The sequence below is a fragment of the Muntiacus reevesi genome, chromosome 4, assembly GCF_963930625.1.
Source record: "Muntiacus reevesi chromosome 4, mMunRee1.1, whole genome shotgun sequence".
NCBI classification, from domain to species: Eukaryota; Metazoa; Chordata; class Mammalia; order Artiodactyla; family Cervidae; genus Muntiacus; species Muntiacus reevesi.
Genome location: NC_089252.1, coordinates 144,263,177 through 144,277,233, shown reverse-complemented (window position 1 = coordinate 144,277,233; position 14,057 = coordinate 144,263,177). Strand labels below are relative to the sequence as shown.

At 47.2% G+C, this 14,057-nt stretch overlaps 1 protein-coding gene across 4 annotated transcripts; it reads left to right on the top strand.

Annotated features, from left to right (window-relative positions):
• The first annotated feature begins 10,566 nt into the window (after nucleotides 1-10,566).
• ANKRD33 (ankyrin repeat domain 33) lies at nucleotides 10,567-13,833 on the top strand. 4 transcript variants are annotated; one of them, XM_065932099.1, is made up of 5 exons: nucleotides 10,567-10,664; nucleotides 11,008-11,259; nucleotides 11,469-11,598; nucleotides 11,777-11,917; nucleotides 12,996-13,833. In XM_065932099.1, the coding sequence occupies exons 2-5, from the start codon at nucleotides 11,053-11,055 to the stop codon at nucleotides 13,709-13,711; spliced, it is 1,194 nt and encodes a 397-aa protein (XP_065788171.1). In that variant the 5' UTR covers nucleotides 10,567-10,664; nucleotides 11,008-11,052; the 3' UTR covers nucleotides 13,712-13,833. The 4 variants fall into 4 exon arrangements, with proteins under 4 accessions (XP_065788171.1, XP_065788172.1, XP_065788174.1 ...); XM_065932100.1 differs by lacking the exon at nucleotides 11,008-11,259 and having other exon boundaries at nucleotides 10,588-10,664; nucleotides 11,473-11,598; XM_065932102.1 differs by lacking the exon at nucleotides 11,008-11,259 and having other exon boundaries at nucleotides 10,595-10,664.
• The last annotated feature ends 224 nt before the right edge of the window (nucleotides 13,834-14,057 follow it).

Sequence of the window (14,057 nt, the reverse complement as noted above, 5' to 3'; positions counted from 1 at the left end):
CATAAATCTGCCTCAGCTCCCTGTAAGATGGACTTACTTTGCCTTTGCCCCCAGAGCATGTGGTCAACTCACTCTCCCGGTAGGTCTAGAGCCTCACCAAGGTGAAGGTGTGAGGGGCGTGAAGACAAGCCCCTGAGAGTAGGGGGCGGGGGACTGCTATTGTATCCCTCTGATGTCAGAAAATCCCTTCTCTCCTCTCGCTCCACTCCCTGACACGCCCTGTAATTCCAGGCCCCTGCTGTTGGTTCTGAGCAGAAAAATGAGTTTTCTGTGGGTATTCTGAGTCCAGACCCCAGGAAAATGACTCCTCCCCCACTCCAGCCACTCAGAGAGAGAGGGTCAGAGCTGACAGTAGCATTGGCAGATGGTGCAGGGTTAACAGATGACATGGAAAACAGAATCACTCAGCTATTCTGTCCCTCCATCTTCCCTTTGGAAGGGATGGCCTTCAAACTGGAAATAGACAAAGATATCAACGGGGAGGGTTGAGGAGGGATGCCACAGTGTGTGGGGGACCACAAACCCACTCTACCCAGGGAAGATCTGTCTTGGAAACCCATCTCTGTCACTCACCAGCTGGGTGATCTCAAGCAGGTCCATTCACCTCTTGGAGTCTCTGTTTCCTCATCTATAAAATGGATCAATGAAAGAACCCTGCCTGACCTTCTCACCGGCTTTTATGAAGAGGATTCGGATTTTCCTGTTTGTAAAATGGGCGTTACAATTTGTGAAGGTGTAAAAAATTTAAGAAGTTACTTACAACCTGTCAGCCCCTTAGTTGTTCGTAAAAGTATTTTTTAAAATGTTTCTTACAAAAAAAATAAAATGGAGTAGAAAAGATCATAGTGCAGCACATGGTTTCATTACACTTTGCTTTTATGTATTTAATTGTTTATGTATTGATGGGTGCACTGGGTCGTCATTGCTGCGCACAGGCTTCCTTTAGTTTTCAGAAAGTGGGGGGCTCCTCTCCATCGCAGTGAACAGGCTTCTCATTTCGGTGGTTTCTCTTGTCATGGAACGTGGGCTCTAGGTGCATGGGCTTCAGTCATTGTAGCATGGGCTCTTGAGCACACACACTTCAGGAGCTGTGGCTCACAGACTCAGTTGCTCTGCGGCATGGGGGATCTTTCCAGACCGGGGACTGAACTCGTGTCTCCTGCTTTGGCAGCCACCTGGACCTAACCACTGGACCGCCAGGGAAGTCCCACACTTTCCTCTTAGGTGTATGCATATTCATGTGTCCTAGGGCCAGAGGTAGATGTATTTCAGTCGTGTCTCTTTGCGACCCCATAGACTGAAGCCTGCCAAGCTCTTCTTGTCCATGTATTCTCTCCAAGCAAGAATACTGGAGTGGGTTGCCATTTCCTTCTTCAGGAGATCTTCCTGACCCAGGTCATCTTCCCGACCCAGGTCTCCTGCATTGGCAGGCAGATTTTTTACCATCTGAGTCACCAGACAAGCCCATATTTACTGTGGATGATGGTCAAAAAAACTGGCAACATTCCAAGTGAAGGAGATTCTTTAGTGATTATCTCCAGAAATGTATAGTGTGGATGGATGGAAACTAACAACATGAAATGCACCAGGTGAAACATACAGGTAATTGATGGTGGACTATGGAACCCTAGACTGGGAAGATTTGCCCTGAGCCCAGCAGTATACATGAGGTTTGTGGTGACTGGTGGAGGGGCTTATTTAGGACTCACCTGGCTACTCCCTTGGTGGGTAAGGATGCTCTCTTTGCTTTGTAAGATGCCAGGGACCTGAACCCTGAGGACACCGACCCTGCAAACCTAATAGGCCATGGATGCTGCTCCCTCAGTATGGCCCTGGGCTGAGCCAGCGAGGATGGGCTGGTGGGTGAGAAACTTGAACTCCTGTGCCTGGATCCCTCCTCCCACAAATCCACTAAGAGTGCAACAGGTATGATGTAGTTCTGGGCCAGGATACCCCTGCCTGAACTTCACCCATGACCCTCATCCCCACCCCCACCCAAACGGCCACAGTCTAGTCAGGGTAAACTGATCAGAGGGGCCCCTAAATCAATCCCAGACTTCCCTGGTTGGCAGTGAGTTATGAGCTGTGGGTTTTGTGATGTAGATTGTGGTTGGGGAGGAGGGGCCATGACCTATGGCAGGTCACACAGGACCCCCAGAAGGGGCCAGAGCTGGGGTCAGAGGCCACCTCCTCCATTCTCCGCCCCAGCCTGCTGAGTCCCATTCCATGTCTAGTCCTTAAGCAGAGTTGGCCCATTTCCCTACTGACCTCTGGCCCTAGCTGTACCTGCCACTAGGCATGTAGGGTGGGAGTAGGGGGGCTCGTGCTGGAGAAAGATTCTGGAAAAAAGGAAGAGGAGGAGCTGACAAGACATTTGACTCCCAACAGGTGACTGATCTGTGCGCCAGATTGGACCCGAGTTTGCTGAGCTCTTTCTCTGCAAATTTGCAACTGCTCTCTCCTTAAACCTCTCCCGTTTTTTTTTTTTTTTTTTTTTCTGATTGAATTCCACAAGTCAAGACTCCTGAAAACCCCAGCTCAGAGGATTAGATGGCTGGAGATATGGCATGACAGTCAGAGAGCGAGATAGAGAATCAAGCTTGTATTCTAAACAATGTATATTATCAGGACTTAAGAGAGAGAGTTAGAAGGATAAAAAGAAGGATTCAGACAATAAGATGAGAAAGATCAAAAGCTGAAAGGATGGATAAAAAGGGAAGCCAGACAGAAAGAAGACAGACAGACAGAAGGCAGTGAAGAGAGCCAGGCTGAAGAGAAACCGGAGTGGCAAGAAAGGAGCATTCTGGCAAACTCTTGTCAGACTCAGCAGCTCAGAGATAATAGCAGGACAACCTGGATAGTTCCTTCACTGTTAATCCTTAAGTCTGCCACATGAAGACTCCAGAAGGAAATGTACCTGATAGAAGGTCCCTGTATTATCCAGGATGTTACCCTTATTTTACACATTAACCAGCAACCTCCATTCTCCCACCACCACAATCATCTCTATCAGCAAAGACATATACAGGCAGGAAGCGTCAAGACCCAGGCTGGGATGCTGAGCAGGGGTTGGAGAGAGACAGAGAGTCCTCCAGAGGACAAAGACTGCAGAGGACACCTCCAAACGAGCCACTGCTGCAGATGGAAGGTGAAAGAACCTCACAAACCTGCGTACCCAGACCAGTTGGTTCATGTTGATCTACAAAAATAATTCTCTTGTCCTTTGTGCCAAAAATGGAACCCCAGGCCTCTCCGCCTGTGCACCTGTCTTGCCAAGACCTGCCCGTGCGCCTGACCCCAGAAGCCTCTGCTGTAGCCTCCATTCTTTTGGGCCGGGTGCGGGAGTGTGCTCTCCCAATTCCTGCACAGGGCTGCCACCTGCTGGCTGAGAGTGGCCTTGCAGAAACAGGACCCTTGAAGGGGTTGGGGGTGGTGTGTACTGGACTGGTTGGACTTTCTCTAGGAAGGAAGAGAATTCGAAGAGCAAAATGTGAAAGCCCCTTTCACCTAGCTAGATGTTTTAGCTATGGGACTCTCAGAACAGGTTAAAGGCTCCTAGCCGTCTACAGTCACTCCTGAGGGGTTCACACCAAAGGAGAAACTCAGGAAATTGTGAATATTCTGAGTGGTAGACACTGTGCCACATGCAGGAGACAGAGGGGACCCAGGTGCGGGAAACAGCTAAGTACAAAATTAATGATAACTAGTGTGATAACTAGTGTGAAAAGCACCAGAGCTAAAATGTGTGCCTGACACAAAGCAGGGTTCAAGGAATAGCTATGGAATGAATGAATGCATGAGTGAATGAAGAACAGAGCACCAAGGAATGATGAACTCTGCACAGGAAAGGTTGGGGAAGAAGAGGAAATATTTCTGCTTCTTTTCTTTCCCCTTTTTGTTATCAAGAAATAATTATCCTGGTGGAAGATTCAAACATTAAAAACCAAAATATGAAGGTCCCCTTTCACTTCATTCCTATCCCCCTCCTTAAGTTAATTACTGCCAACATTTTTTTTTTTTTTTTTTTTTGATTGTGTGGCATGTTCCCTGACCAGGGATCAAGCCCACCCTCCCTGCATTGGAAGTGCGGAGTCTTAACCACTGAACCACCAGGGATGTTCCTTACTGCCAACATTTTAATGAGCTTCATTCTTTACAGTAGCTCTCAGCTTTGGCTGCACACTAGGATCACATGGGGAGATTTTTTAAATCCCATTGCCCAAGTTGTGCCCCAGACCAATTACCTCAGAATCTCTGGGGTGGTTCCAGGTATCACTATTTTTAAAAGTCCCCAAGTAATTACACTGTGCAGCCAATGTTGAGAACTACTGTTTCAGGTCTTTACATACATGTAAGCAGTCAACTGTGCATGTGCTTGCACACACATACCACATATATATTACCTTGGGTTTTTCTTCTTCATTAACACATCTAAGAGATATTTTCAGAGCAGTCCATATGGATGTATCCTATTATTTTTTAATGAAGGCAAAATTTGCATGTGCATATTTCTTCAAGCCCTCCTTCTACTGATGAACATTTAAAAGTTGTTTCTAAATTTTTTTTAATTAATATGAATAATCTGCCTGCAATGCAAGAGACCCGGTTCAATCCCTGGGTCAGGAAGATCTGGAGAAGGGAATGGCTACCCACTCCAATTTTCTTTCTTAGGAAATCCCATGGACAGAGGAACCTGGCAGGCTTCCTTCAGCTCATGGGGTCACAAAGAGTTGGACATGACTGAGTGACTAACATTTTCAATACAAATAATGCTGCAAAGTATATCCTGTATATCCTTGTTCACATATGCAAGTGCTGTTTTGGGAAGGCACTTTCCCAAAGTGCTGGGTTAATGTGTATGTACATTTGTTATTTTGATAGACACTGTCAAAATACTTTCCAAAAATACTCTGCTAATTTACATTCTTCCAACAGTGTAAGCATTTGATATTATTAATGTTTAATTTTTGCTGAAATGATGGTCCAAAGTAACATTTCATTATTGTTTTAATTTGCCTTTTCCTGCTTACTTGTGAAGTGAAGCATCTTTTCATATATTTATTTTGGCCATTTGTATTTCTTCTATGAATTAATTACCATGTCTTTTGCCCATTTTCCTGTTAGACTGATTTTTTAATTAGGGTTAGAGGAAATTCTATTTCCAGTAATATGACTGGCTGGACTCAGGGCTAATCTTTCTGAGTAAAACAGTAAAAATGCTAGTTAAAATGCAAGTGCAAATTATTTAAAAGCCAGAAGAATTGGCCAGAGAGCAAGAATTTATTAGGTTAAAATCTAAGGGAAGGTAGAAACTCAGGGAAACAGAGCAAGGAATGTACTTTAGTCTGAGGACAGTTGTTGAGTTAGGCAAACTCAAGCACAATTTATAGTAGCAGAAACTTGGAAACACCCCAAATATCCATCGATAAGGCAGTAGGATAGCTGTGGTATATTCAGACAGTAGAGTATTACATAGCAACCAAGATGAAGGGACTGTAGCACACACAACAGTATGAGTGAGTCTTAGCAAATGTTATTCAATGATAAAAGCAGAGAGCAAATGACTACCACAGCATTTACATCCTGTAAACTAAAATACCAGAATTATACATGTGTAATATACATAATGTATATACTTTGAAGGAATATCTAAAGATGCAATGAAACAATATATCAAGGAAAGCAACAAAATAATGGATATGAAATTCAGGATTATAGCTGCCTTGAGTGGGGAGAGGCAGAAGGTAATTGAGGAAATCACGTAGTGTGATGTCAAGTTCTAGCTTTTGCTTGGAGATGTTATTCTGGGTGCTTATTGCTTTATTAAAAATAATTAACTAAGTAATAAACAAAATAAAAGCAGACTATATAGGCATCAATAAGGAGAATATGTCATTAACTGGGGATTGTGGTTAATCTGATTCAGCATACATGAGGGCTAAGAAAAAGTTGCATCTACATCAACAATAAGGAAAACAAAAACATGAGACTTTAATTATGATAGCAAGAAAAACTAGAAAGAATCTAGGAACCCACCTAACAGTGAATGTATAAGACTGTGCTGGAGAAGGAAAAAAGTTAACACTATTGAAGGACATAAAGGGAAACCTGGAAAATGAATAAATATACCATGTTCTGTGGAGGAGAAAATTTAATGTTGTGAAGCAGTCCACTGTCTTCAAATTAATCTATAAATTCAATGCAATTTCTATCAGAATGCTGGCAAATTCTTTTCTAAAGAATCCAGCAAACTGATTTGTAATTTTATGTGAAAAGATAAAAATCAATTTTGAAAAAGAAATTTTTAAAAGATGGAGCGCTCACCCTGTTAGGTAGTCAAACACACTGCAAAACCGATGTAGTAAAATCAATGTTGCATCAGCAGAGAAAGGCTCTAATAAAATGATAAAAGAAAACTTAAACACGACATGAAACATTAAAGGGAACTCGAAGTTTATAGATGGTAAAGATGATGCTACAGGGGAAAGAGAATTGCTTAATAGATGGGGTTATTCACTAGTTGGAGAAAAGGCTGGATTTTGTATTAGTCTGTTTGAGCTGTCATGACAAAGGACCACAGAATAGGAGGCTTAAACCATAGGAATGAATTTTCTCACAGTTCTGGAGGCTGGAAGTCCAAGATCAACATGTGAGCAGAGCTGGGTTCCTGTAAGAGGTCTCTCCTTAGCTGGTAGATGGCTGTCTTCTCACTGTACCTTCTCGTGGCCTTTCCACTGTCCTTATATAGGGGCTGGTGTGGCAGGGAGAAAAAGAAAGAGGCAGCGTGCTCTGATGTCTCTTCTTTTCTTCCTTTTCTTTTTTTCTTCCTTTTCTTAAAAGGATAGCAGTCCCAGGGCTTCCCTGGTGGTCCAGTGGTTGAGAACCCGCCTTCCAGTGCAGGGGACCTGGATTTGATCCTTGGTTGGGGAACTAAGATTGCACATGCCACAGGGCAACTAAGCCTGAGCACTGCAATGAGAAACCCCCGCGGTGCAACACGAGAGGGCCACAGCGCCGTAACTAGAGGAGCCCCGTGCACCACAACGAAGACCCAGCGCAGCCAAAAATGTTTTTAATTAAAAAAATAAAAGGACAGTAGACTCCTATTGGAATGGGGCCTTACCCTATGACCTCATTTAGTCTTAATTACCTCCATTATGTCCCTATCTCCAAATATAGTCACAGTAAGGGGTCATGGCTTCAACACATGAATTTTAGGGAGACCCAATTCTGTTAATAACAGAGTCTTCCTCATACCATATATAAAAGTAAATTCCAGATGGATTAAAGACTAAATACTAAAAAAACTGCAAGATTAATAAGAGAAATGAAGATCCTTGTGATCTTGGAATGGGAAATTCTTCTCAAGCAAGACTCAAAAGCACCAAGTATAAGGAGAAATTTTTATGAATTTAACCACATCAAAATTTAGGATTTCTATCAATAAAGTTCACAACAGATAAAGCTAACAGAAAGCTTTATATACAGTGAAGTGAAGTGAAGTGAAGTCACTCAGTTGTGTCCAACTCTTTGCGACCCTGTGGACTGTAGCCTACCAAGCTCCTCCGTCCATGGGATTCTCCAGGCAAGAATACTGGAGTGGGTTGCCATTTCCTTCTCCAGGGGATCTTCCCGACCCAGGGATCGAACCCAGGTTTCCTGCATTGGAGGCAGACGCTTTAACCTCTGAGCCTACAGTAGCCACATTCAAAACCCGTCTAACAATGGGTTTATTATCTAGAATATTAAAAGGAATTCTTGAAAATCCAATAAGAAAAACACAGGAAAATCCAATAGAACACTGGACCAACACTATCAATAGGTGATTCCCAGGAGGGGAAACAAGAATGACTATCAGATATGTAGAGAGATGCTCAACTTGTTGATAATCAGAAAAATCCAATGTAAAATAGCCGTATCCCTTTATAGTTCTGTACTATCAGATTGACAAAAATTAGAAGTCTAAGGGGACTTCCCTGGTGGTCCAATGGCTAAGACTCTGTGCTCCCAAAGAAAGGGGCCTGGGTCTGATCCCTGGGTGGGGAACACGTAGCAACTAAGAGTTTGCATGTCGGAACTAAAGATCCCGTGTGCCACAACTAAGACCTGGCACAGCCAAATAAATAAATAAATAAATATATATATATATATATATATATATATATATATATATTTAAATTAGAAGGCCAAATAAGTACAAGGGTTGGTAAGGATTTGAAATATTTCAATGCACTGTTGGTGGGTACACTGTAAAATAGGGAGCAATCTGACAGGACCTGGTCAATAAGTGTGTGTACGTCCTATGACCTAGCAGTCTCAGAGAAACTCTTTTTCAGGTCTACAACTAGAGATGTACAAGGATGCTCACTGAACATTATTTGCAGTGGCATGAAGTTGGAGGCAACATATGTATCCAACACTGGAAGAGTAGATATGTAAAATGTAATGGATGCACTCTATAGAATTCTATGCAACAGGAAAAGAGGGAAGAAAGAAAGGTTAAAAGGTACACTGCACATATTTTATCAAGAGAACAAGATTTTTCCAGGAGCCTCAGCCATCAGAGTGCTGCTTGCATTTCATTGGCCAAAATTGTGTTACTTTGCCTTACCTAACTAAAAGGTGACTAGAGAGAATGGGGAGTTATGGATAGGGACTGCATTATCTAACCAGTGATGTCTAACAGATAAGCTAGTAGATTTCTTCCAAATGCTGCACAAAACCCATAGTGTACATTCACCACATTTTGCTGTGATGGCTAGAGGTATAGTAGCCATCCTGTGACCATGAGGGAAAGTCAAGAGACTCCTAGAGAAGACCTTGAAATCTTGTTACTAAATCAACACCAACAGCTTCTTATCCCTGAACTTTTTATCTTGTATGAAGAATAAATCTCTATTTGTTTAAGCCACATGAGTCAGAGTGTCTGTTCAATTACAGACAATAGAAATAAACCTGGCTAGTTTAAATGGAGAAGCAGGCTCTAGGTCCAGGAACAACTCCCAGCTTTGAGAGGCACATGACCTCTGCTTGTGATGGGGAAAACAACAGTCATTACTACAGGAAGCCGATGAATCAGGAAGCTACTCACCAGAATCCCCCTGCATCTATCATGGTCTGTGACAGCAAAACGGATGTCCCATGCTACTTAGCTGTATTCCAAATTTATGTCTCACACAAGAGCAGAACATAAATCATAGATTCCTAGCTCACAAGAATCTGGGAGGTGTCATTTTAGCTTTCCAGCATCTGTAGTTTTGGATGGATGTTGAACAGTCAGTCTGTGGCAGCCACCACACCGCTGAGGTCAGTTTTTGATTACTTACAACCAAAGGTACTCCTGACGGATACACTGCAAGGAATGCAACAAGGACAGAACCTGAAAACATAGCGCTGAGTGAAGAGAACAAACACAATGAGCTTAGCACAATCTAAGGTGTTAGTGAAAGTGAAAGTGAAAGTCGCTCAGTGGTGTCCAACTCTTTGCAACCCCATGGACTATACCATTTGTGGAATTTTCCAGGCCAGAATACTGGAGTGGGTAGCATTTCCCTTCTCCAAGGGATCTTCCCAACCCAGGGATCGAACCCAGGTCTCCTGCATTGCAGGTAGATTCTTTACCAGCTGAGTCACAAGGGAAGCAAGGTGCTAGTTAAAACATACACAAATCAACCGTACCTTTCTCAATGAAATGTACATTTTCAAGGATATTTGTGTCAATTGGTAAAGAAAAGGAGAATGGGCTCTGGGGATCAGGGAAGAAAGAGATAAGCCAAATAAAGTAAAGTAAAACAAGAGAGAGATCTTATACAGTCTTATAATTGGACTGATATAAGCAGAGGAATATGACTTGCTCCATTTTCTACACCTGAAGCCCCAAAACAATTCATTAAACTTGATATTTATTAGTAATTTAACTTAAAGAATGGTTTAACAATACTTCATTATTAATTTAATAAATATAAGTAAACAACTTACATAATCAAATGAATTCATTTAGATATCAACATAATTTAAATATTTCATATTTAATTTACCACAAACTAATCCCGTAAACTTTCTATATCATAATTTTTGTGCCCTTGATTAAGCAATTCTTTATACTTTAATTTCTCCAGAACCTTAAAAAATAGATCCAGGTGACCCCTGGAACCCCCATCTCCGCTCCAGCCCGTGTTTAGTGAGATGTCATCAATAGCACCCTCTTCCACCACCGCCCCATCACCAAGACCCCGCTCCACCAAGAAGGGACTTCAGCTTTTGAGACTGCGTCTGGGGGCATCGTAGCCCTTCCACCATCGAAGGATCGGTTTCTGATACAGCCAGTCTCCCCTGAAGGCGCAAGGTGAGTGCGCCGGCTGAGACGGGGTGCTTACTCTCCGAACCGCCTCCGCGGGGGCGGAGCTACCCTGACTGGGCCCCGCCCACCCGGGCAGGCTTTTAGGGCGGGTCTCTGTCATCTTGGAGAGGAGAGCGCCGGCCCGCCTTGCCCGCCCGCCCCCGCCCCCGCCCCCGCCCCCCGCACCGCCTCCCCCCAACTAACCCGGCTTGATCCAGCTCAGCTCCGAGGTGTTTGAGGCAGCTTTTTCCGTTAAGGCGAGCCATCTGTCACCAGCGTTGCTTCCTGGGGCGGATAGTCCACCTCGACACACGCCAGAGACACGGTGAGTGTGCTCCCAGGAGTCTGGGGAATGCTTTGGGCTCCAGGCTGGGCCCCAGCAGTGACTGCCTGCTAGGGACCCTGCGAACCCCAGGTAAGGTCCCATGGGAAAGAGAAGACCGCTCCTCTCCTTGAATCTCACTAGGATCCTCACTTAATAGTGAAGGACTTCTGTACTCTTAAGACTCTTGCAACTCTCTGCCAGGGGTTTGTCCTTTCTCCAAGGTAGATGGGACAGGAGACTCCAGCAAGAAAAAGCTCTCCCCAGGGCCAGTTGGGCAGTCACAACTGCTGGGATCCCTCTCGGGGTCCAGGGAGAACACTGTTCCCCTCATCCTGTGTTATAGATGTCAACCACATGAGAAGGAGCCATTCGCCTTCTTGGCTGCAAGATGGAAGACCAGGAGCCGACCTGGCAGAAGGGAAGGCTGGATGCGTCTGAGGCCCTGTCCTGCCCGGACAGTGAGGCCTCTGCCCCAGGCTGCACACTGGGGGCCCTGTACTGGGCCTGTGTCCGCAATGACCCTGCCCAGCTGCAAGCCATGCTGGATGATGGGGTCTCCCCAGAGGAAGCCACCCAGGTGGACGGCAACGGGAGGGTGAGCCACCCCAGGGGGCTTTGCAGGGCAGCGAGGGCGCTGTGAGCTTCAGGGTCAGCACCCATCGCCTGGGTCCTCAGGAGGGAGTGGGTAAGAGTGGGTCTTCCCAGGTCCTGGGACATCTCTGAGACGGTTGTGGGTTTAGAGGACCCAGGGCCCACATGGAGCTCCTGGAGGAAACCACAGAGGCTGAGCTGCCCCTCCTCCAGACAGGCCTCATGGTCGCCTGCTACCATGGTTTCCAAAGTGTGGTGGCCCTGCTCAGCCGCTGTCCTTTCCTGGATGTGAACCAGCAGGACAAAGAAGGGGACACAGCCCTTATGCTGGCTGCCCAAGCAGGTGAGAGGCTGCTAACCCCATCCTTAATCAGTAGTCCTGCTCCAGACCCGCCCATAGCCCCACACTGTCTGCAATGACGTTCTCCCACCCCAGACGCTGCCTTGTTGGATGCAAGGTGGGTTTGGGGCTTTATCATCCCTTTCTTGAGTAGCTAAGCTCTGCCCTTGGTGCCTTGTAGGCCACGTGTCTCTGGTGAGTCACCTGATCAACTACTATGCAGGCCTTGACCTGGAGCGCCGGGACCAGCGGGGACTGACCGCGCTGATGAAGGCCGCCATGCGGGATCGCTCAGAATGTGTCGCTGCCCTTCTCATGGCAGGTGCATGGGGCCCGGACCAGGATCTGCGGCCTGGAGTCCCTCCCCCATCCCTCCCCTCCAGCACTGCCTGCTATCATAGTTGCAACGAGGAGAGAGATGGAGAAGGAAGATCAATCCAGAAGGAAGAAGTGGGGGGACGTGTGCTGGGGTTTCTGATAAAGGGTCCAGCTATTGAGGGCTCTGTTTACACTGTGAATGATGGTCCCAGAAAAGAAAGATTGGGAGGATAACTGGACCAGCTGGATAATCTAATACCAAAAAAAGCTGGAGTCTGGAACCAGATTCTTGAGTTCTCATCCCGGCTGTGCTACCAACTGAGTGATTGAGCGCAAACGGCTTCCTTCTCTGAGTGTACCCAGGGTAACGAGAGTGATGGCCTTCTCTGGGCTGATTTCCAGCTCTGAGGAGCCAGGGTTCCAGGAATGCAGTGATAGACGGTTGAAATGTAGGGGCAGTGTAGAGTTGTTCTGGGGTGAAGTCCACGTTGTCTGTGGAGTCTCAGACCCTCATTACTCCATGAGGTGGGTCTCCCCTCTGTTGTTCACTCTGGGGACCCCCAGCCTTCAGCTTTTCCCTTCCCCATTGCATCAGACTGGGTTTGGAGTCAGAAAAGAGGAAGGTCTGCACCCCCTCCTTTGTTTCAAAGTGACAGCCTCTCCCTGCTTCCCAGGATTAGGGGGGTGTGGTGATGAAGGGCAGAACCAGGAGTGAGAACCAGCAGGATCCCCTCACCTGCTCCAGGGACCCCCACCCCATCCTGGGCAACCTGCACACCATCCCTCTGATGAGTGCCTTAGCTCAGGGGGTCTCGGTTCTACACCAGGTTTGGAAACCGCCCCCCCCCAGGAGGTCACTCTGAAGTCTTTTCCCCCTCGCTGGACTCCAATTTCTTCATCAGTCCTAAACCAGAAGTTGAATCTGGGGCTGGTACCAACCCTGGGCTGTAGCCACTGAGGATCCTCAGCTTCCAGCTGCAACAGGATGAGACACTCAGTCCTGTTGCTAAAGAATCTGTCCTTCTGTGAGTCAGCAGTGCCCTGTCGCACCCCATGACGCCCCTGTGCCCCCCACCCCCCAGGTGCTGACCTGACAGCCGTGGATCCCGTCCGGGGCAAGACTGCCCTGGAGTGGGCGTTTCTGACGGACAGCTTCGACACGGTGCAGAGGATCCGGCAGCTGCTGCGGCGGCCCCAAGTGGAGCAGCTCAGCCGGCATTATCAGCCCGAGTGGCCAGCCTTGCCCGGGCTCGTGGCCCAGGCTCAGGCCTCCCCGTCTCTCCTAGAGCGACTGCAGGCCACCTTGACCCTCCCCTTTGCGCGGTCTCCTCAGGAAGGGGGTGTCCTGGACCACCTTGTGACCGTCACCACCAGCCTGGCCAGTCCTTTCCTCACCACCGCCTGCCACACCCTGTGCCCTGACCACCCCCCCGCGCTGGGAACGCGCAGGAAGTCTGTGCCCGAGCTGCTGGGCACGGCCCCGCCCCCGCCCCCAGCCCCCCAGCCGCCTCAGGAAGCCCCCGGCCCCCGGGTCTTCACCCCCTACCAGAGCCCTCAGGGTGTGCTGAGCATGCGCCCCCAGTGGCTCCAGCCCAGGGACAGTACCAGCCCCAGGCCCCGCGCCCCCAAGATCCTCCTGTCCAAGGCCCCCTCAGCTGGCTTTCAGTGGAAGCCAGAGCCCAGGGCTTCGGGGAACCGAAGGCTGTCCCTTCCTGTCTGGAGATACCAGGAGCTCAGGATGGAGCGGAGGAGACAGGAGGAGGCCGGATTGGCACAGAGCCAGGGGAAGACCGGCTAGGCAGGGCTGGGAGCAGGTCACCAGGGCCCTCCCTTAGGCGCCTTTGCCCTCTAGAGGCCCTTCAGCCTCCCCTCAGCTTCTCAGTGGCTCTGCCCTCAGGCTGTGTGCAGGGTTATTCATACAGCATCGTTTGCAACAATAAAAGAGTGGAAACGACCTAAGTCTTCATCAATAGGGGGCTGGCTAAATTGATTCTGAGTATAAATACTGCATAACCATATGATGTATTCTATACAGTGGCAAAACAAGAGTAAGGAAGCTCTTTATATTCTGGTGTGAAACTACCTTCAAGATGTATTAAGTGAAAAAAAAACAAAGGGTAGGACAGTGTATATGGCCTGGTACT